The sequence below is a fragment of the Plasmodium malariae genome (genome assembly GCF_900090045.1).
Source record: "Plasmodium malariae genome assembly, chromosome: 9".
NCBI lineage: Eukaryota > Apicomplexa > Aconoidasida > Haemosporida > Plasmodiidae > Plasmodium > Plasmodium malariae.
In genome coordinates, this window is record NC_041783.1 from 1,902,176 (window position 1) to 1,925,158 (window position 22,983).

Genomic DNA, 22,983 nt, shown 5'->3' on the forward strand with positions numbered 1-22,983 from the left:
TCGAATGATGGAAGATGAGGGGGGGGGGTGAGGAAAAAATGGTAAAAAATGGTGTAAACAAAGAGAAACAATTTTCGATTTCCTATTTTGTTATCATTTTAAATTTGTAATGTCACCCCCAAAGAAAAGTTTTACTCTCTGTATAATTGAATCTTTATTGGGATCAAAGGGCTTATCCTTTGATGGGATCTCCAGAACTGTTGGCAGAATTTTATCGTGTAAATCAACTAGGTACCTTATTTCGTCAGCGATCTGCAAATAGGAAAAAATAAAAGAAAAGAAATTAAAAATAAAAGAAAAGAAATTAAAAATAAAAGAAATAAAAAAAAAAAAAAAAAAAAAAAATAAAGGAATTTCACACTATACTCTTTTCTTTTTGATATGTACGTCTCCCCTATCAAATTAAGTGTTTTCTTTAATTTGGTGCATTTTATAATGTAACATTTTACACAAAGTTATGCTATTTAATCTTAGGAAAGGTTGACTCGTATTTGCAGCTAAATGTTTCCCATTATCTTTTCTGTTTTTTCGTTTTTCGTTTTTCGCTTTTCGCTTTTCGCTTTTCGCTTTTCGTTTTTCGCTTTTCGCTTTTCGCTTTTCGTTTTTCGCTTTTCGTTTTTCGCTTTTCGCTTTTTTTTTTTTTTTTTTTTTTTTTTTTCTTAAAATTACCTGTTGATTCATCAATATAACTCCGCAATCATTTTTTGATGTGTACTCTTTAAATACTTCTTCAATTTCTGCTTTATTCGTTTCTTAAAAAGGGAAGAAAATAAATGCATGAAATTCTTTGTTGTTATATTTACATAATATTTTGCGGTAAAAATAATCATTTCGAGTATTCAAAAGGAGGAAGAGGAAAATACTTTTACAATTCTTAGCACAATCATAGTTCACAAAAGTATAATTTTTATCAAATTGCAATTTTTCAAAAATTTATTTACGTATTTGCGCAATATACTGTTTTTTTTCTTTTATCCATCCTTTATATTATATTACTTGAGTTTACAATAAAAAAATTTTTTTTCCCTAAACCATCCCTAAAGCCAATACCAGCTAATAAAAAACCTACTACAGAATCCTGTCAAGACAACAGTTAAGGAATGCATATAAACGTGTGTTCAAGTGCCAAATATGGCAAAATTTTCATGCACACATAATTACTTAAAAAGTGGAAATACTCGCACTTGTATATATAAAACAGGGTGCATACTATTACATATAAAGCTACTACACTGATTTCCGCTACTACACTACGGACATGTATACTATTACACACATAGCAAATATGTATATTCACGCATTCCCAATATATGCATATCACATATAAAAAAATGTTTATTATTTTTTTTTTCTTTATTCCTAACTTCATCCCCTATGATATATATTTTTAAGTCTGTTTCGTTGAAAAATTTGTGTCTTCTTGTCGTCATTATACATACATATATATATATATAATATATATATATATATATATAATACGATAATTATATATCTTTCCTTTCTATTTTCATTTATACAAACAAAAAAAAAATTTACAAATATGATCAATTGATATTTCATAAAGTTAACACACACAGACTATTAACATTTAAAAGAGGAGTAAAATGAACAAGGGGAATTTACAATAATTGGAATAAAATATTTTCTCTTTCGGATGAACTCACACGCTTAAAACAGAAGTAATTGAAAAAAAAAAAAAAAAATATAAAATAAATATAATATGATAAAATAATGAAATAAAATATAAAAAAAATAAATAATAAAATAAAGGAAAAGGTAATAAACCTTAACGTACTGTTTTATTAACCGAACTCTGAAAATTTGCTATTGCTGATTTTTTTTTTTTTTTTTTTCATATAAAAAAACAAAGGTACATAATATAAAGAGAATTCATTTTTTATTTTAAAAGATAAAAAGGATTAATAAAACGAAATATTGAAAAAAAGGAAATGGTGGAAAAATGAAAAATATATGAAGTAAAAATATATGAAGTAAAAATATATGAAGTAAAAATATATGAAGTAAAAATATATGAAGTAAAAATATATGAAGTAAAAATATATGAAGTAAAAATATATGAAGTAAAAATATATGAAGTAAAAATATATGAAGCAAAAATATGTGAAGCAAAAATATGTGAAGCAAAAATATGTGAAGCAAAAATATGTGAAGCAAAAATATGTGAAGCAAAAATATGTGAAGCAAAAATATGTGAAGCACAAATATATGAAGCAAAAATAAAACGTTGGGAAAATAAATCAAAGGAAAAATAAATTAAAGGAAAAATAAATTAAAGGAAAGAAAAATGCATAACAAAAGGTACTTCCCCTCTGCCAAAGATAGAGTGTTTTATGAGAGTATATAAATTAATTACATATGTAGATTTTGCACATGTGTAATAAGTTTATATATATGTATTATGTATGTTTATATGCATATAAAGTCATATATTTGCATACGTACACATGTGTGTACATAATTACACGTATGCACGCAGAGTTATGCGCCAATATAGTATTCTCTTATGGAAACTTTTCTTATGTACAGAGATGATTTTATATTTGCTAAAGTTCATTCCATAAAATTAAGAGGACAAAAAAGTGTAATTTGTAATAAGCATATATTCATCCATTTTAATTAGAGAAAAATAATTTTTTTAAAATATAAAAAAAGCAAACAAAACGAATAAAACCATATTATTAAGATAATAATTTAAAGCTTTGGTCGTGCAAGTGTGAAATGTAAAAAAAGTATTCTTTATTATGTAATAAATTTTTTTAAAATATAAAAAAAGCAAACAAAACGAACAAAATCATATTATTAAGATAATAATTTAAAGCTTTGGTCGTGCAAGTGTGAAATGTAAAAAAAGTATTCTTTATTATGTAATAAATTTTTTTTAAATATGATTTTTAAAAAGAAAAAAAAACAAAAAAAAATTTTGTTAAAAAAAATTTAAATCATTATTACCAAATAAGTCCAATACAGATGAAAACAAAAAATATGTACTAATAATGTATTATTTTATAGTAGCTATTACGGACTTTTTTTCTTATATTCTTTTTTTATCCTATATTTTATTTCATTTTAACACTATCGAAGGTAAAGAACGTATTATACCTTACATTTACACTTTTGAACCTTAAAAAATGAAGTAGCAACAAGTCAACTGTTTTTAATGTATCGTTTTTATATGATCTAATTGCTAAGGAATATGACAGCAAAATATTATGAAAAAAAAAAAGAAAAAAATTAAGAAATAGTTAAAAATGAATAAGAATAATTTTAAAAAAATTAAAAAGAAAATCTCATAAAATGTCGATAAAAAAAAAAAAATTATGGAAAAAAGGGAAATTGTCATGAGGCAAATAATATGAAATTTTTTTTCGCCTTATATCCTAATTCTGTTAGTCATCATCATCCTCATCTTCGTAATCCTCCTCTTCATCATCCTCCTCTTCGTCATCCTCCTCTTCGTCATCCTCCTCTTCGTCATCTTCGCCATCTTCGCCATCTTCGTCATCCTCATCATCCTCATCATCCGCATCATCCTCGTCATCCACCCCCTTTTTACTGTTCTTATTTTTTAATTTTTTCTCTTTTTTCGTATTATTACTATCACTGTCATCCCCTTCATTTTCCTCTTCTTCGTCTTCCTCATCGTCTTCCTCCTCTTCCAATCCTGAAAAAGCCTTAGATATGTACATATTTTCGTTTCTCCTCCTCGGCCTTGTGCTTGAATCTATTATATTTGACGGATCAATACCATCTAGCTCTTCTTTTAATTTAATTTTCTTCCTGTACTCGTGTATTTCTGCAGGATTTGGTAGTCTTCCATTTTCCGAACATATTTCTTTTTTTTCACAATATGTAATTATTCGCTCTTGCAATTTCTTATTATATTCTTCTTCATCTTGTTTGTTTAAATCTTTGAAAATAGTTGGTCCTATCTTAAGATCTAAAACAATTTTTCTTAATTTCTCCTTTTTAACTGTTTGTACACTTTTTTCTTTATCATTTCCACTTGCCCTTTTTTTTTTTTTTTCTTTTTGTTTTTTTGAAATACTGTCATCATCATCACTACGTATTTTCGAATCGTTGTTACTTTTATTTTTCTTATTTTCTGTTTCCCCATCATCTTCGTCTTCCTCTTCCTGTTCCCTTTGGTCCTCTACTTTCCTTTTTCTCTTCTTTTTCAATATCTTATTATCATCGTCCGAGTTTATTTCCCTCCTTTTTTTGCCCTTTTCTTTGGTCGAGTTATAATTAACAGTATCATTGGAGTATTCATCTTCATATTCCTTATCATTTTTTTTTATATTTTTTTCGGATTCCTTCTTTTTTATATCCTCAACGTTATATGTATTTTCTGTCTTCTTGGTCTTCTCTCTCTTATCTGATACTTCATCAGTAGTTTCTTCCTCCTTCTGTTCGTTATATAATTTTAAAAGTTTCTCTTTTAAAATATTCTTAAGTAAATCCTTCTTTTCCTTATTTTCCGAAAAATATGATTCATCTACATTTAAATGATCAGCTACATCTTTTCTTACACTCTTTATTGTTACTAAGTTCAAATCCTTCTCAGGTAATATTTTATCAAGTATGTTTTCTATTTTTGATACTTCAGTTTCAGCATCTACGAAAAATGATTACCGTGCATATATGTGTATATTTTTATATTAGTTTTATAATGTATATAAATGGAAGAGGGGGTTGGGGTGGGTGAACAGTGTATATATAAATGATGGTAATATAAAGGTAAGTACACAACGGAAGATGCGTGCGCAATAATGTCAACATAACGATGCGCAAACAAATGCCCACAGCAAGTTTTTAATTGCTGAACTTTTTCCCCCCTATTAATAAGTTTTGTTCCTTTTGTTTTTAGTTTTGTTTATCCTTTTATTTTTTTTGTTTATTATTTCATTTATTATTTCATTTATTATTTCATTTATTATTTATTATTTAATATTTTATTTAATTTATTATTTTATATATTATTTTATATATTATTTTATATATTATTTTCTTTCATTTCATTATCTTTACTTTCTTTCTTTTTTCCATCCCTCCCCCCGTAGAACTACCATACAATGTGCTATTTTGCCCGAATAGCGCAAAGAAAAATATCAGAGTAAAAATAGCATTATAATAATTACTTCATTATATAAACAAATATAAAATAGTTCAATATTTAAATTATGCAAGTTACGCAAAAGAAATGTGTGTACTCATCTTTTACAGTTAGCATTGTACTGGTATGTATATACGTTGAAATAAAGACATAAGTATAAACATATACATATACGTTTATGTATGTACATATACATATATATATACATATTCGTACGTATGTGAGTACACTCATAGCCCCATATACGTATATATGCATGTCTGTCTGCTTACCCATAAGTAAAATAATGTAAGTCTCCCAATGTTGTATAAAAATAAATTTATCTTGCGATTCAGATAAGTAATAAAGTTATATACTAAAATCAGTATTAGTTAATGGCCTAAAATGTGGAAGCGGATGTAGGGAAATTATAGAATACTTTCATTACCATACTACTACTACTATTACTACTATTACTACTATTACTACTACTACTAATAATAATAATTGTAATAATAAAAGTATTAGTGATATACCCTTCTAGCGTGTGCAAAATTGAACTTTGTTTATTATTTCTTTTACTGTACTGTACTTAAAAAAAATAAATCGGGCTCCATATAAATATTATATATCTAAATATAATATATATATATATATATATATATTACATATAAAATTATATTACATTTACAATTATATTATGTATGTTATTATATTATGTATATAACTATCTTAGGTACATAAATAAACGCAAATAAAGGCATTAAAGGCCAACAACGAAACCAAAAAAAAAAAAAGAAAAAAAAAAAGGAATAATAAGGAATAAGCAAACTGAAAAAAGAAATACGAAAAATTTGCGGATTTAGATTTATTTAACAGTACTACAAATGCTGACAATTTCTGCAAATTTATTAATTTTAAAATGTTAAAACGATGTTAAATTAATAATATGGAAAAGAAAATTTTTTTTTTTTTTGTTTTATAATTATTACTATTATTATTATCACTGTTACAGGAATGTTAGTAATATTTTAACTATTAAAATTTTGTTTGAATATTTTGGAAGAAATGTGCCACATTTATTATATTTACAAAAATGAATATTTCATTTTTAATTTTATAATATATAAATGTGGATGCGTACAAACAAAAATGAGTAATAATATAGCGTAACGCATATTATAACATACATGCATGTACATAAATATACATATAGTATATATATATGTATATGTACATGTATATACATATGAGTATGTATATCCTTATTTTTATGAATTTTAGTTTGTGTAATCTTTTTTCCTACCACAATTTAATCGTGGTTTATTCATTTTAATTATTTATTTATGCATTTTCTTCCTAATCATGTTTTTTAAACTTTATGGTTCTTATATACTTTGCTGCATTTAATTTTACCCTCAATTTTGCCTTTACTGTTATAACATGCATTTACGTACATTTACAAACTCTACGCACGTTTACATGTATGTGCATACATATGTATACTTCCGTACTTGCTTATAACTGTCTTTACGCGTTTCCGCTTCATCGGGAGTATTTTTAATTATCCATATATTTAATTATCCATATATTTAATTATCCATATATTTAATTATCCATATATTTAATTATCCATGTATTTAATTATCCATATATTTAATTATCCATGTATTTAATTATCCATATATTTAATTATCCATATATTTAATTATCCATATATTTAATTATCCATATATTTAATTATCCATATATTTAATTATCTATATATATATTTATGTGCATATTTATATATTCGTGTATTTATATATGTATATATTTATTTATTAATTTCAATATTATTTTTTTTTTTTTTACCAGTTCATTTTATTACACTATCATTGAATATTGAATCGCCTTTTTTTTCCATTTATTTTCTACTATTTTTCAATTTTTTTTCTAATTTTATTTTTGAATTAATTTTCTTTTTTTTTTTTCTTTTTTTTAATTTAAAAAAGTGGTAGTCTTGTAATTATAATAAGGTTAAAGTAAATTAAAGAATGGAAGTGAAGATATATATTGTGTACCCACAAAAATGAAATATGCGAAATATTTGAGAAGAAATAAAATTAAATCTTCTTTTTTTTTTTTTTTTTATCCATTCTATAAAATTGAAAAAAAAAGTAGCTGAACAATCATAAAGCTGTAAAAATTTTTGAAATATTTAAGAAAGGGTTTTTAATAAAAGGAATGGTATAACCATTTTTCCCAAAGTTGGATGCGTTGGACCTGCTGGGGTGCATGCGTGTACATACGAACATATACACACATACGTACATACATGTAAACCTCCCTCCCATAAGCGATATTTGCTTTTTATTCATTAAGTTTTTGCTATCACTTTGGGAACAGAACATTTAACTAAAAAAAAATATATAATTAACCCTTTACGATGAAAAAAGGAAAAATGAATGTTTTATTTAATTATAACTTCAATTTTAATTTTAATTTTATCTTATTTATTTTTTTTTTTCAGAGCATAATGTCATACTTATTAATGCTCTACAAATCGGCATACTTTGTTTTTCATATGGTGTTAATCAGTATAATCAGTATAACTGATAGATTTTTTTTTTTTTCGTTTTTAACGTAGCAAAAAATTGATAAGAAAAAGAAAAAGAAAAAAATAAATAAATAAATAAAATGAAATGTAATAAAATATAATAAGATACAATAAGATACAATAAGATACAATAAGATACAATAAGATACAATAAGATACAATAAGATACAATAAGATACAATAAGATACAATAAGATACAATAAGATACAATAAGATACAATAAGATACAATAAGATACAATAAGATACAATAAGATACAATAAGATACAATAAGATACAATAAGATACAATAAGATACAATAAGATACAATAAGATACAATAAGATACAATAAGATACAATATAATGCAATAAAATATTATAAAATAAGAGCCGTTAAAAAATTTTTATTTACGTGTGCGTTAGTAATGCACGTTTGGATTAAGCGTGTCTGTATGTACAAGAGATTAGTCAGCTTATAGCAAATAGTAATGAATGATTTAAAGCTCCTTCTTTAAATTCGTCAACATATACATACAAATGCACACATAAAGACGCTACACGTATACATACGTATGTATATACTTATATTTGTAGGAACAAAATTACAAGCTTCTCTGCTTTAAGCATATAGTAAAACAGTATCCTACCACTGATATATTCATAAAAATATATGCATAATACGAAAAAAAAAAAAAAAAAAAAATTCTCACAAATATTTAATACTGCCAATCGTAAGAGCAATCTTTAAATATTATCCTTGTGTGTACATTTGTTTATACAAGTGTAAATTGTATATTATATATTGTATAATGAACATATGTCTTGTTAAAGCCTTTGAACATGATGAACGAATTACCTTAAAAGTCATACAAAAAGGAACAGGAATAAACTGAACTGGATACGAGCTGCATTTTATTTCATGTATCATTTTGTATAACTCCTTTCATATAATTCGAAAATTATTGAATTGTTAGTAATCCTCAATAGACGTTCATTGTTTTATTTTTTACATATTTTTTTTTTTTTTACATAATCTTGATCCTACTATATTTCCTATTATATTTACGTATATATGGCCAATTGGATTAAAAAAAAAAAAGTGCATGGCAAATAAGGGTGGAGAAGGTATCAACATAGACTGCACATGTTTAGATCTATTTGAAGAGCCTACGAAAACCTACTATTTTTATGACTGTGCTATATTAAAAAAATGCATACAAAATGGGGCCTTAAAAGAGTCTGAGAGTGTGTGTATATATGGAAAAGAAAATTGCGGTAAGACTTTACTTCTAACAGAAATAGTAGCTGATCTTACGGCTGTAAAAGAGCTTAAAGGAATGAATTCTAAAGTTGTTTTTTTAGACTGTGACTTAAGTTTTAACTATAAAAATTATGAAAACATGATATATAATAAATTCGATAAGTACATAAGTAATAGCTATAAAAGGAATGACCACACGAGTAATAGCTACGTAAGTAATAACCGCATGAGTAATAACCCTAACGTGAATATTATTAACACGAATAATAAACTTAAAAAGGAAAATTTAAAAAAAATATATTTAGAAAAATCTTTTTCGAATATTTATTATATGCCCATATTTAACCCAGGTCATCTTTTAGTTATTTTGAACACACTGAAAATTTTATTAGAAAAAAAGGTATTTATTGAAGCATTATTTTTTGATTCCTTATCTTTTTGGAATTTCTGTAAATATGATAAAATAAATTTCTTTTCAGATAAGAATTATGTGAAAAGAAACTCTTTCGAGTTATTGGATTATGTTTTTACTCTTATTTTAAATTTAAAAAAAAAGTATAAATTTTTATTTTTTTACACAAAATTATGTAATGAAGACAGATTTATAGAATATATCATCAACTTGTCTATTAACGAAAAACATGGGGAACAAATAAAGAATGTCGAAAAAAAGCAAGAAAAACAAGTAGCTGGTGAAAAAGTAAATACATTAAAACAAGTATTTTTTTTAATACCACATAATTTTAATGATATATTAAAAACACATATATTTTTGAAAAAAGATTTTGCAACGAATAATTATTTAATGGAAAAACCTTTTTTTATTTTTTTAATACCAAATGAAAAGAAGCAATTCACACACATCAACAAGAATAGTAATTTTACAAATTTGAATTTTTTATTATGTTTATCATCTGAAATGAAAGACAAAGATAAAGATTCCTATTCCAAGTTTTTTTTTATGATAACTAATTCACACACGATTGTCCCTTTGTAAAAGGGGAAAACGAAAAAAATGAAAATAAAAAGGACAGACTAGTCAGAGTTACATGGGCTCGAAAAGAATTTTTCACATCTGGAGGTACTGGAACATAGAAATACCGTTTAATGCTAATAAAAGAGGCGCATCAAAAGTGTCAGTAAAAAATTATGTATATGTACATGTTAATTAACTGGACTCTTTTTTGCTGTTTTATTTATTCATAAATCCGAATTTGAAGGTACAGTAGTATAGCTACACATTTATTTTTGAATTGTATATTTTACAGAAAATAAAATTTGTAATTCTTGATAAAAATTTAACATGTTTTTGGATAGACAAATTAATCGTTTATGAGAACAGTAATAAACGTAGAAGAAAAAAAAAAAAAAATGAATTCTACAATTTTTTAGGTCAAAAGATGTGTTTGTAATGCTTAATTTTTTCTCGAAAATTACTCTTCACTAATAAATAAATAAATATATATATATATATATATATATATATATATATATATGTATGTATTTATATATGTGTATATGTGTGCATATTAAATAGTTGTCATTATATTTTCCCTACCACAATAGTTAAGCTAACCTTCAATGGGTATTATATAACATTTGTATGGTTTATTCATTAGACGCATGTTGTATATCACAATTTATGTTGTTTGAAAAAACTAATGAAATGATTTTCCTTCATTATTCATATGCACTTATTTTGCACACAAAAATAAAATTGTTCATCTGCTGTATTCTTTTGGTACGTATCATACAAATAAAAAAAAAAAAAAAAGCGTAAATACAGTCAATTCCTTCAACGAAGTAGAATAATGCGTAAAACTTTGTAGTAGTAAACTTCGGCGGTACATGAACAATATCGTGTAAACGAAATGTATACATATATATATATATATATATATATATATATGTATGTATGTGTGTATAAATATATATATATACATATACATAAATGTATGTATATATTTAAAGACAAAATACAAAAATATGCGTAAATTATGGGTATTCTGCCAATGTATTTTTTCCTTATTCCATAAAAAGTTAGGAGGAATATCAACTAAGATATTTGAAATAACTTTTCTAAAAAGATGAAAAAAAGCGTATTTCAAAGTAGCACACCATTTTCTGCAATTCACATACATGCATACATACGCATACATGTATATATATGTATGTATATGTATTCGAAAGATAAGATCTACATACATTAAAAGGAAAAAATTGTAAGAATTAATAGAATTACTGCAAAATATTTACAGACTATTGCACGATACATACAAGGCGGTTTGTTATTTTTATTATTTTATGTATATATTTTTTTTTATTTTACTTTATTTTGCTTTATTTTGTTTTTTTTGTCTTTTATTTTTTTTGGTTTTCATTTTCACCTTTGTATTCATTTTGGGTGTTCATAATTCATTAAATATATATATATACATATTAGTGAAAACTAGGTGCACGACGTTTTATATAATATTTGTTTTCTTTTTATTATTTTTTTTTTTTTTTTAAATAAGATATTAAACATAGAACAATATAGGATTTAAGTATTAAACGTTTTTTTTTTTTGTGTTTCACAACATTAACAGGGTTATGCAATTTCTTGCAAAAGTATTATACATACACTTATACTTTTATTGCGCAATTTATTAATTTTTCTTTCTTTTCTTCGTAGAATTCTTAATTTATAGATATAGTAAAGTATTTCTTAACTTTTTTTTATTGCAATATCAACCTTGATGTTCAGAAAAAATATTTGATTTTTCACGATTACAACCTTGTTCAGAAAAAATATTTGATTTTTCACGATTACAACCTTGTTGTTCAGAAAAAAAAATTAATTTTTTATCTTTACAACTGTAATGTTCAGAAAAAAAAATTAATTTTTTATCTTTACAACTGTAATGTTCAGAAAAAATCTTCGGTTTTTTTTTTTTTATGGTATAAAAATACTGGGAACAAATTTTTATTTTTATTCTATTTTCTTTTCTACCAAATATGCTGCGTTAATATATACATACATATATATGTATATATATGTCTTTTTTTTTTTTTTTTTTTCGCTCTAAAAAATGTAGCGTTCATATTTTTATTATTTAATATTTTTTTTTGCTGACCACATGATCGTAGCGTTCATACATTTTTTTTATTTTATTTAATTTTATTAAAATTTATTGTTTTATTTTTATTTTTTTATAGCAATTAAATTTGTTATTCTTACCCATATTTTATAAAAAAAAGAACACCCGTTTTTCTTTTCTTTAATTTGTAAATAAATTACAACTTGTTTTAACGAAAAAATGGAATCTTCGGAGATACAACATTTAAAATCTACACAAAATAATGGAAAGGAACAAAATATGTGTCAACAAGATGGGCATATAACTTCATTACAAGACAGTTATAACGAATCTGCAAATACTACAGGAAAAACGAATCCTTTAGAGGGATACTATACAGTAACACATGAAGATGACAAATCGATGGATGCAAATAATATACCATATATAATACCCGATATGACCGAATCTGGAATGCCCATAGATCCAACAACTATGCAAGCAGCTGCAGCTATAAATCAAAGTTTAATGTATCAAAATCATGGACTCCCCGCAGATTACCCCGTAATACTTTATTTAAAATAAATACGAATATGCGAGTATTTACTATATCTTTTTTTCTATTCCTCCTACACTGATTTTTTCTTCTTGTTTTTGTTATTGTTGTTCTTTGAAAAAGTATGTTCATTTATGGCGTACATTAATGTAGGAATGTGCCCACATACATATACATACGCATGGGTTTACACGTGCACATCTTTGTGCTTATGTATACACACAAATCCTTAACTATGCCATCTTTTTTTTCTTTATCGCCTTTTCCCATTTTATAACAGTATCAAATGTTTAACGGAATGAACGGAATGAACGGAATGAATGGAATATATGGGGGAATTCCTCAGTATTATGGGGGAATGAATGTACCGATGAATCCCTATTATGACCCTTATGGAATTATAAATCCTTTATCTTGTGCTTCCCAAAATTTAGAGAAAGCCAAAAAAAGAAGCAAAAAATTTTACTGCTGTTGATAATTTGAAGTAGGAGTATATGTATTTTGCATTATATAGTAAAAGTTTTTTAGGTTTACGCGCATATGTCATAACTGTTTTGTTTTGTCTTACTTTATTATACCACATTATATTGCACGATATTATATATTACAATGTTATATTGAACCATATAATAATATATCACCATAGTACATTTTTCATTTATTTTTAGTTTAACTTTTATTTATTTTTATTTATTTATTTGTTTTATTTTTTTTTTTATAAATATATTTTATATCTGCAAAATGCGTTCCTCTTCTCCCCTCATCTATAAAATACCCTTATTTTATAGTAACCATAAAATTAACCCAAAATACGAGAAGCAAAAGTAGCGTTTGCAAAGATTATTAGCAAAATTAGAAAAAGCGAAATAGCGAAAAGGCGAAAAAGCATCCTATTATACACTTGTGTAGAATATAATAATTTATGTAGAGTTATGTATGAAATTAACAACTAAAAATGAGTATTTGTCTGAATATGTTTTACTCTTTCCTTTTCTTTTTTTGGAAATTATAAAATTTTCGTTCATAATTGTTTTTTTCATAAATTAATGAGGTATTTACTTTATACTTTTAAAAGTTGAACATTATTCTTTATGACAAATTTTTAATCATATTATAGTTTTTTCATATTGTGTTTTGTAAACTTTGAGTTTTAATAAAATAAAAATGTATTTACTATAAAGCAGGTTCGTATTATTCTGTTTTGTAATATTCTGCTCCGTTCCACTGTATCCCATTATGTTGTACTCCGTTTTATATGACTCTATTGCATCCTACTCCGTTCGATTTTACTCCATTCTATATTTTTTTTTATTTTTAAATTTATTCTTTTTCCGTCAAATTGTATATATATATATATACATGTACCAACCCCTTTCTTAAAACTGAGGATAAGTTCCGCCTCTACATATTTCACGACATGGTTAAAAAAAATAAACGAAAATGAAGATGAAGATGAAAATGAAAATGAAAACAAAAATAAAAATGAAAGGAAGTAAGACTTGTCAAAACATATTAAATGTAAAACCTCACTTAATTTTGAATTAAGTAAAAAAGTTTTAAAGAAAATTTACATTTGTATAATAAACACTTTACGAATTTTAATATTATATTTTATTTTCTCATGTATAAAATTTAAACCTCACTTTTATTCTTTGTGCCGGTTCGTCTTAAAATTCATATATATATTTATATGCCTTTGTTTTACCCACACTTTTGCGAATATGTTATAAGGACAAAATGGAATAAAAAGAATGTATATATTTAATTCATTGTTAATACAAAAAAATTAAGGATTTATTTTTTTTTTATCCTTTTTCTTTTCTCCAAGAGGAGAAGCATTGGAGCGGGTGTATCATCATATGTATAATATGTATGTATATATATATATATCTATATATTTATATATATATATATAGATATATAAATATATATAGATATATAGATATATATATAGATATATACATAGATATATACACATATGTACGCAAACATGTAGATAAATCTGTATATGCATACCCATACACATTCTGTTATTTTATTTTGAAGTGTAATAAAAAAGGCCTCTAACTCGAGTTAAAATATTTTTTTTTTTTTTTTTTGAATTACTCATTTTAGACAATGCGATGTTAAAAATAAAATTTTTTAATGTGACACGAAGGTATTGAGATAATATGTATAAACATGGGTATGTAATTTTCCCTTATTTTTTAATTTATTTATTTTAAATGATGAAAAATATAAAAATATTTTTTTTGCAAGAAATGTAGAACTGCTATTTTTCATTTAAATATATTAAAAAATATGTCTTATTTATTTTTTTTGTCTCCATTTTATCTTCCATTTGTTTTCCATTTTTGAACATTTTTTTCTTTGTAAAGAATATACGCGTTATAGCGTATGGTTAACGAGAATCTCCTTTTAGCAATATTTCATCATAATAAATCAAATAAAAAAAAAAAAAAAAAAAAAAAAGTACTGGATGATATAAACACAAAATGAAAATGAGGCAAATCCATGACAAAAGCAAAGTGATCTTAAGGCAAATGCATTTTACAGCAAAGTAAAAATGTGCAGAATAGGCATATATTATATAAAATAGACATTTTCTTGAAGCTTCATTTATGAGTTTTTCATCCTTTTGTTTATATGCATTCAGCTATTCCACCATTTTGTTATTTTTCATTATATTGTTTGTTTTGACAAGTTTGTTGTTGCTCCCACTTTTCGTCTCTTCTTCCACTTCTTGCCGCTTCCCTTACTTGTAAACCTTTTATCCCTTTTTTAAAAAGAAAAAGGCACAAGAAGAAACTGCACAAAGGTGTAAAAAATCTGAAGAGGGGTCAGAAATGTATAAGCAAAAGTCATTAGACTTAAAAGATACAAATTATATTTACGAAAAATCATGGGTTTGGGTAAATATAAATACCATAAAAAATAAAAATGTGATGCTATATAGGGAGATATTTGAATATTATAAAAATAAAAATAGTATATTTTGTTTCTTTAAAGGAAAAGTAAATAAATTTGTCTCAAAAAAAGAAGTGGAAATATATATATACTTAGATGATAATTATGAAAAATTAAAAAACAATATAAATTATTATGTTATAGAAAATGTGAAATATTTATTACCAATAGATACAAATTTTGGTTGTAGTGATAATACTAATTTAATATATCTAAATGCACCTAATTTAGTAGAAAATATTTATCAGAGATATAATAAAGCATATGTAAATAAAGAATGTCGGAATTGTATTTATACATACATTGGTTATATATTATTATCAGTAAATCCTTATATAAATTTTGAAATCTATGATGAAAATTATATGCAAAAGATAAAAGAAGAAAACAATTTGTTTTCCATTCCTCATCCCTTTTCAATAGCCAACGATGCATATAATTGTTTAATCAAAGATAAAGTAAGTCAGTCTATAATTATAAGTGGGGAGAGTGGCGCTGGAAAAACAGAGTCATCAAAACAGGTTTTGCGCTACCTCACTTACTTGAGCTCTTGTTATAAGGAAGAAAAAAATAAAAAGAAGAAAAATAAAGATAAAGATATAAATAAAGATAAAGATATAAATAAAGATAAAGATATAAATAAAGATAAAGATATAAATAAAGATAAAGATATAAATAAAGGTAAAAATAAAGATATATATAAGGATATAAATAAAATAAGGAAAATAGAAAAAACGTATAACCAAAATGAAAATGACAATAAAACAAGGAGGACCGATGCGAACACTAGCAGTACAGATAAATCACATAGCAGTAAGAGTACACCCCTTAAGTATGTTAGCAACTGTAAGTATAACATAAATATTATAGACGATAGCAATTTTAGTGGATCTGAATTTACTCACTTTGGTGATAATCAGCTGAACAGTTCAGGTAAAAAAAAAGAAAGACAAAATAAAAGTAGTAACAGTAGTGACAGTGGCCATAGCAGTAATGAAAACAGTAATAACCGCAGCAATAATAGCAGTAACAATAAATGCAATGGTAACTGCAATAGTAACAGTAATTCCATTAGGAGATATAGCAAGAACGCTTTGCACAAAAGCTCGGGCTTATCTATACCTGCATCCTCATGTTTATCATCTTCATACGAGGAGAAAATACAAAATAGTAACCCATTATTAGAGTCCTTCGGTAATGCCAAAACAATAAAAAATGATAACAGTAGTAGATTTGGAAAATTAATGAAGCTGAATTATAATGAGAGAGGTATATTATGTTCGGCATCCATTGAAACGTACTTACTTGCAAAGGCACGAGTTGTTAATGTTCCTTATGGAGAAGGAAATTACCATATTTTCTACTCATTATGTCAAGATGAAAATCTAAGGGCTGAATTCAATTTGTTACCTTGGTATAAGTACAATTATTTAAAGGCCAAGAGTAAAATGAACAAGTATAACGAGGATAAGTGGAGTGAAGGAGAACGCCAGGGGGATAACGCAGATGAGGAAGAGGACGAATGGAATGACACTGAGAATAGCGAAAAAACGGAAAATAATGAAAAAAAAAGGAAGAGTAAAATACGGGCGAAGAGAAAAAAGGCGGAAAAATTGGAGATAGTAGTAGAAGAAAAAGAGGAAGAAGAGGAAGAGGAAAAAGGCAAGGGGGAGAAGATGAACAAGAGAATTAAAGGAAAGGGGGATAAGCATAATGGTAAGAAGCCGAATAATAATGAGTCTGGAAAGAGTTACCAATGCCTATACAATTTGGATGTCATCAGAAAATGTTTTAATAGTATAGGCGTTTTTGAAAGTGAACAAAAGGAAATATATAAAACACTGATATGTATTTTATTATTGGGAAATATTGAATTCGTTGAAAATGAAGAGGAGAGAGGAAGATTAAAAATTAAAAACATACAATTATGTGAAAAACTAGGTTCGTTATTAGAAATTGCAAATGAGAATTCGGATAGTAATAAAATTGTAGAAATATTGACTATAAAAAAAGTCAGAGAGACACAAAAATATTATACTTACCAGCAAGCTATTTACAATCGCGATGTTTTATCGAAAGCCTTGTATCAGCTGCTTTTTGAGTATATAATTTTTCGAGTTAATGATTCCCTCAATGTCAAAGAAAAAAAGGGAAAGGCGTCCTTGGGCGGTGACAGTGGTAGCAGTAGTGGAACAAGAGATAGCAGTGCTAGAAGTGGAAGAAGTGGAAGAAGTGGAAGAAGTGTAAGAAGTGGAAGAAGTGGAAGAAGTGGAAGAAGTGGAAGAAGTGGAAGAAGTGTAAGAAGTGGAATACGTAGTAGTAGTGGCAGCAGTGGCAGCAGTAGCAGCAACAGAAATCGAGGTAACACCGTTCATGGTGATAATACCATTTTTTGTGACAAGAAGGATGGACTAAGTGTCTGCAGCGAGTCGGAGGTGACAAACGCAGAAGACGAGAAAGGAGAAAACGATACTGAGGAGATAGAAAAAAAGAGCAGAAAGTCAAAGAAAAGGAAAATAAAGAGCTCAAAGGAAATAGACGAGGAAGATGAAGTAGACGAAGATGCAGAATTAGAAGTAGATGAAGATGCAGAATTAGAAGTAGATGAAGATGCAGAATTAGATGTAGATGAAGATGCAGAAGTAGATGTAGATGTAGATGCAGAAGTAGATGTAGATGTAGATGTAGATGCAGATACAGATACAGAGGTTGATGTCGGAGAGGCCGCACCGGAAGAGAGTGACAGAAGCAAGAAATATTTCATAGGAATCCTGGATATATACGGGTTCGAGAATTTCTCGCAGGAAGGGGCAAACGGATTTGAACAGTTGTGCATTAATTATGCAAACGAAATTTTGCATTGCTTTTTTTTAAAACAGATAATATATAATGAACAGAAGATACATTATGAAGAAAATTTATATATTGAAAAAATTTCCTATAATGATAACAGTAATGTTATATCGTTGATAGGAGATACAAGAGATGTCAGTATATACACAATACTGGAAGATTTAGCTTTCTTCTGTTGCTCTAATAAATCCAGTGAAGAAAATAATAAAAATCTATTTTTTGAAAAATTGAACAAGAAGATTATTAATTCAGCTAAATACAAAAATACAGTAAGAAATTATAAACATTCAAAAAATTCATTCATCATTTGTCATTATGCTGGTGAAGTATTATATGATTCGAACGATTTTTTTAGAAAAAATATAGACATACTGACAGATGATATACAACAATTCTTATCCAATTGTAACTCATTTATTAGTACCAATTTATTAAGGAGGAAGAGATATAAATATAAGAAGACGATGAAAATAAAAAATAAAGAAGTAAAGATGATGGAGAACTTAAATGTGGACAAAGAAACGATGCAGTGTTCTAGTAGGAGAAAACTTTCGGTCAAGGAAATTATTTCAAGCCGGGAAACTGAATCAAGGGGAGTCATTCACGGTGGATCCAGTAATAGCGGCAACACTGGAGGTATCCGCACTAGAGCATACAAACACAAAATGAAGTCCATCTTTTCGTCGTTTAAGAAACAGCTGGAAGTACTAACGGACAAGTTGGATAAAACATCGTCCAAATTTATCAGATGCATAAAGCCAAATGAAGAAAAGCAGGCAATGTTTTTTAATAAAAATTTAGTGCTTAATCAGCTGGTTATGAGTGGAATGGTTGATATTTTGAATTTAATGAAAAATGGGTACCCATGTCGAGTATTATATGAGGATATATGGTTAAATTATAATAGCATGTTACAAGAAGAGATGAAAATATTTCTAACACCTAAAATGTTTTGTGAAGTTATTTTAAAATTTTTAGAAATAAATTCTAGTGAGTATATGTTTGGAAAGACGAGAGTATTTTTCCGTTTTGGAGTTTTATCTATTATCAATGAAATATTAAATAATAATGAAAAAAAAAAAAATATATTTTTACAGCATGTATATAAATTTTGGTTATATAAGAGGAAAAGAAGAGTTCTAAATTTTGTTTTATTTGGATGTCGACTAAAAATATTATTTAAAAAGAAGAGAGCAAAGAGCTTAATGGAATTTGGACTAAATTTATATAATAATTATTTGTTTAAAAAAAAAATAAAAAATATGGAAAAAATTGTTTTCTATTATTTTAATGTCTATAAACAAAGGGTTCACTTCTTATGCTTGAGAAAATCATCTCTCATTGTACAAAAAAATTATAGAAAATATGTAGAAAGAAAAAAATATTTATATATATTAAGACAAATTATGTTCATACAAGATTATTACCTGTTTCAAAAATATTTTAAGCAAAGAGTTAAGGCATCTAATATTATTAGGAAAAACTGGAAAATGTATATCACCAGATGGGACTACCAATATGTTTTAAAAAATATTATTAAAATACAGAGGGCGTTTAAAAAATATATGAAAAGAAAATATATCAATTATTGCTTAACTATAGCCAAGATAAAACATGACCCCAACAAAACGTACAATCATTTCCTTAAAAGTGAGACCAAAGATATTAAGACGCCAAAAGGTCTTTCCCTCCCCATTAATAACCCTTTTAACGAAATGAACAGAATAGGCTCCTTCATATACATCGATGAGAGGAAGAGGCACTCTTTCTCGGTAGGGCAAGATACCCCAATGAAGTGGCACACGTGGGTGTGCGTGCATGGATGTGTGTATTTGTCCATTCATGTGTATTTGTCTATACGTGTGTATTTGTCTATTTATGTGTATTTGTCTATACGTGTGTATTTGTCTATTAATGTGTATTTGTCTATTTATGTGTATTTGTCTATACGTGTGTATTTGCCCATTCATGTGCATTTTATCTATTTATGTGTATTTGTCTATTCATGTGTATTTGTCTATTCATGTGTATTTGTCTATATGTGTATTTGTCTATTTATGTGTATTTGTCTATTCATGTGTATTTGTCTATTCGTATTTGTCTATTCATGTGTATTTGTCTATTCATGTGTATTTGTTCTATTATGTGTATTTGTCTATTCATGTGTATTTGTCTATTCATGTGATGTGTATTTGTCTATTCATGTGTATTTGTCTATTCATGTGTATTTGTCTATTCATGTGTATTTGTCTATTCATGTGTATTTGTCTATTCATGTGTATTTGTCTATTCATGTGTATTTGTCTATTCATGTGTATTTGTCTATTCATGTGTATTTGTCTATATGTGTATTTGTCTATTCATGTGTATTTGCCCATTCATGTGTATTTGTCTATTCATGTGTATTTGTCTATTCATGTGTATTTGTCTATTCATGTGTATTTGTCTATTCATGTGTATTTGTCTATTCATGTGTATTTGTCTATTCATGTGTATTTGCCCATTCATGTGTATTTGTCTATACGTGTGTATTTGCCCATTCATGTGTATTTGCCCATTCATGTGTATTTGTCTATTTATGTGTATTTGTCTATTCATGTGTATTTGTCTATACGTGTGTATTTGTCTATACGTGTGTATTTGCCCATTCATGTGTATTTGTCTATACGTGTGTACACGTTTGTTTATGCACGTACTCACGTGCGGTCACATGGCAACTTGTTAACGCTTTGCAGATCGGAGAAAATGCATACTATTCTTTGAAGAACAGAAACAGACTCAAAAGGAGAAAGACTTACAACACCGGGGTGAACACCCTTAAGTATGAAAGTAGCATGATGCATGCTTATAAGAATACTGATCTAAATAGCTTCAAAGGTGAGCACTCAGATATGAACAGTATCGATATTACTAACAACAATAATAGTATTCTTAATGGAAAAAACAGAAATATATTTTTGGAAGATAAGCCATTTATTAGTGTTGGAAATATCGGCAATAAGGAAAAAGGGAAAAAACAAAGTGTTAAGCATCTTATGTCTCATAACAAAGATGTTGTGAAGACTAGTGGGAAAAGCAAGTTTAGGTTCAGTAACTTGAGCGTATGTAGCGGTAACATTCATACTAATTTGAAGGGCAATAATAATAGCAAAAATGATGCTTTAACTTTTAGTAAGACAAGTAAGCATATAGTAGCTTATTCGTGCTTCTCTTCATGCTGTGGTTATGCTTCTAACCGTTTTGAGACTGCTTATTTTTTTTACTTCTCCGCTTTTTCCCGCATCTGTTATAACATGCATTTGTACATAATTTCTTTTCTTATAATTTAGGAAAAATACAAATGAAGAGAAAAACGTACAACCACGCAGATACAAAGAATGACTTTGTTTCGAGCTATAAAAGGGAAAAAAATAAGGTTTCAAATTTTCTTAAAAATACTATATATGACAGATATATAGAGAAATATAAACAAAATCACATGAATAAGCACAAGGAAAAAAAGAAAAAATCTATATATATAAAGAGCAACTACAGCAATATCAGCAATATATACAGCGTTTATAAGCCCGAAAAGGAAGAAAGGTTAAGAGAGCAATACAACTTTAACCTAACAGACTCGGTAAGAACAATTCACGAATGAAGAAAAGCTCATAGATATGTTCACAAATATGCGCGCAAAAAAGAACTTTTATTTTAAAAATTTTAACTTCATTTTTGAACTTCATTTTTTAATTTTCACTTTTGAACTTTATTTTTCGAAACTCAGCTTGTCATTCCAGAGGATTTCTTTTTAAGCGAGTCAAACATCCCTGAGCCAAATATAATTCAAGAAAATAATGTAATATATGCATAAATATAACAAATAATTATATATATTATTCTAACGAAGCAAATATTTATGGCACTTTTTTTGAAAATTTTTTATAGGAAAACTACATATCGTTGTGTGATTATTTGGACAATAATTTGGACTCCAAAATTCCGTTAATAGAACTCAACGTTTTCAGATGCTTCTAAATAATAAAAAGAAAAAAAAAAAAAAAAATTGTCTTATCCGACACAAATATTTCGTTACCTGCATTTTTCCCCCCTTTCACTTAATACATATTTTGCTCATATTTGATCTTTTAAGCAGCTTTTTCTGCTACTTTTTACCCTTTTTCTTTTGCATATCTTTTCCTTTTATATTCCAATTTCTTGCTCTTTTTTTTTTTTTTTTTTTCTTTATCCCAGCTTGTTCATTTGCCATATGTCATTCTGATTCATTTTAACTTCCAAATGTGTATTACTCTTTTTATTTGAAAATTTTGCTTTTCGCATAATAGAAATAAAAATTATTGTTTTAAAATTGTAGAACAAAACGGCTATATACACATTCAAAATATTTATCAATTTTACAATTTTTTTTTTTTTTTTTTTTTTACAACATATGGTATGAAAAAATGAAAGGGAAAATATCTGCCATAAATAAGCCCGAAGCAAATAACATATTGTTTTAAAAATGTAAGAGGTAAAATATGGCCAAGTGGGATTATTCTGAAATTATTAGGAACAAATGTAATGATACAACTATGTGGCTCTCGAAATAGGGAA

General features: G+C 26.4%; 5 protein-coding genes across 5 annotated transcripts; 3 read left to right on the plus strand and 2 right to left on the minus strand.

Annotated features, from left to right (window-relative positions):
• Positions 1 to 93: 93 nt before the first annotated feature.
• Positions 94 to 1,430, minus strand: PmUG01_09049200 (V-type proton ATPase subunit F, putative; the record flags this gene model as incomplete). The annotated part of the gene is made up of 4 exons (XM_029005198.1): positions 94 to 252; positions 670 to 752; positions 997 to 1,078; positions 1,365 to 1,430. 4 exons carry the CDS (start codon positions 1,428 to 1,430, stop codon positions 94 to 96), a joined length of 390 nt encoding a protein of 129 aa, XP_028861812.1.
• Positions 1,431 to 3,407: 1,977 nt separating this feature from the next.
• Positions 3,408 to 5,235, minus strand: PmUG01_09049300 (conserved Plasmodium protein, unknown function; the record flags this gene model as incomplete). Its single annotated transcript, XM_029005200.1, has 2 exons — positions 3,408 to 4,636; positions 5,232 to 5,235. 2 exons carry the CDS (start codon positions 5,233 to 5,235, stop codon positions 3,408 to 3,410), a joined length of 1,233 nt encoding a protein of 410 aa, XP_028861813.1.
• Positions 5,236 to 8,797: 3,562 nt separating this feature from the next.
• On the plus strand, positions 8,798 to 9,952 carry PmUG01_09049400 (P-loop containing nucleoside triphosphate hydrolase, putative; the record flags this gene model as incomplete). The annotated part of the gene is made up of 1 exon (XM_029005201.1): positions 8,798 to 9,952. One exon carries the CDS (start codon positions 8,798 to 8,800, stop codon positions 9,950 to 9,952), a length of 1,155 nt encoding a protein of 384 aa, XP_028861814.1.
• A 2,302-nt stretch (positions 9,953 to 12,254) lies between these two features.
• On the plus strand, positions 12,255 to 13,045 carry PmUG01_09049500 (conserved Plasmodium protein, unknown function; the record flags this gene model as incomplete). The annotated part of the gene is made up of 2 exons (XM_029005202.1): positions 12,255 to 12,578; positions 12,851 to 13,045. 2 exons carry the CDS (start codon positions 12,255 to 12,257, stop codon positions 13,043 to 13,045), a joined length of 519 nt encoding a protein of 172 aa, XP_028861815.1.
• A 2,371-nt stretch (positions 13,046 to 15,416) lies between these two features.
• MyoF (myosin F, putative) lies at positions 15,417 to 22,407 on the plus strand (the record flags this gene model as incomplete). Its single annotated transcript, XM_029005203.1, has 5 exons — positions 15,417 to 20,162; positions 21,126 to 21,570; positions 21,720 to 22,009; positions 22,157 to 22,228; positions 22,318 to 22,407. The coding sequence occupies 5 exons, from the start codon at positions 15,417 to 15,419 to the stop codon at positions 22,405 to 22,407; spliced, it is 5,643 nt and encodes a 1,880-aa protein (XP_028861816.1).
• Between the last annotated feature and the right edge of the window lie 576 nt (positions 22,408 to 22,983).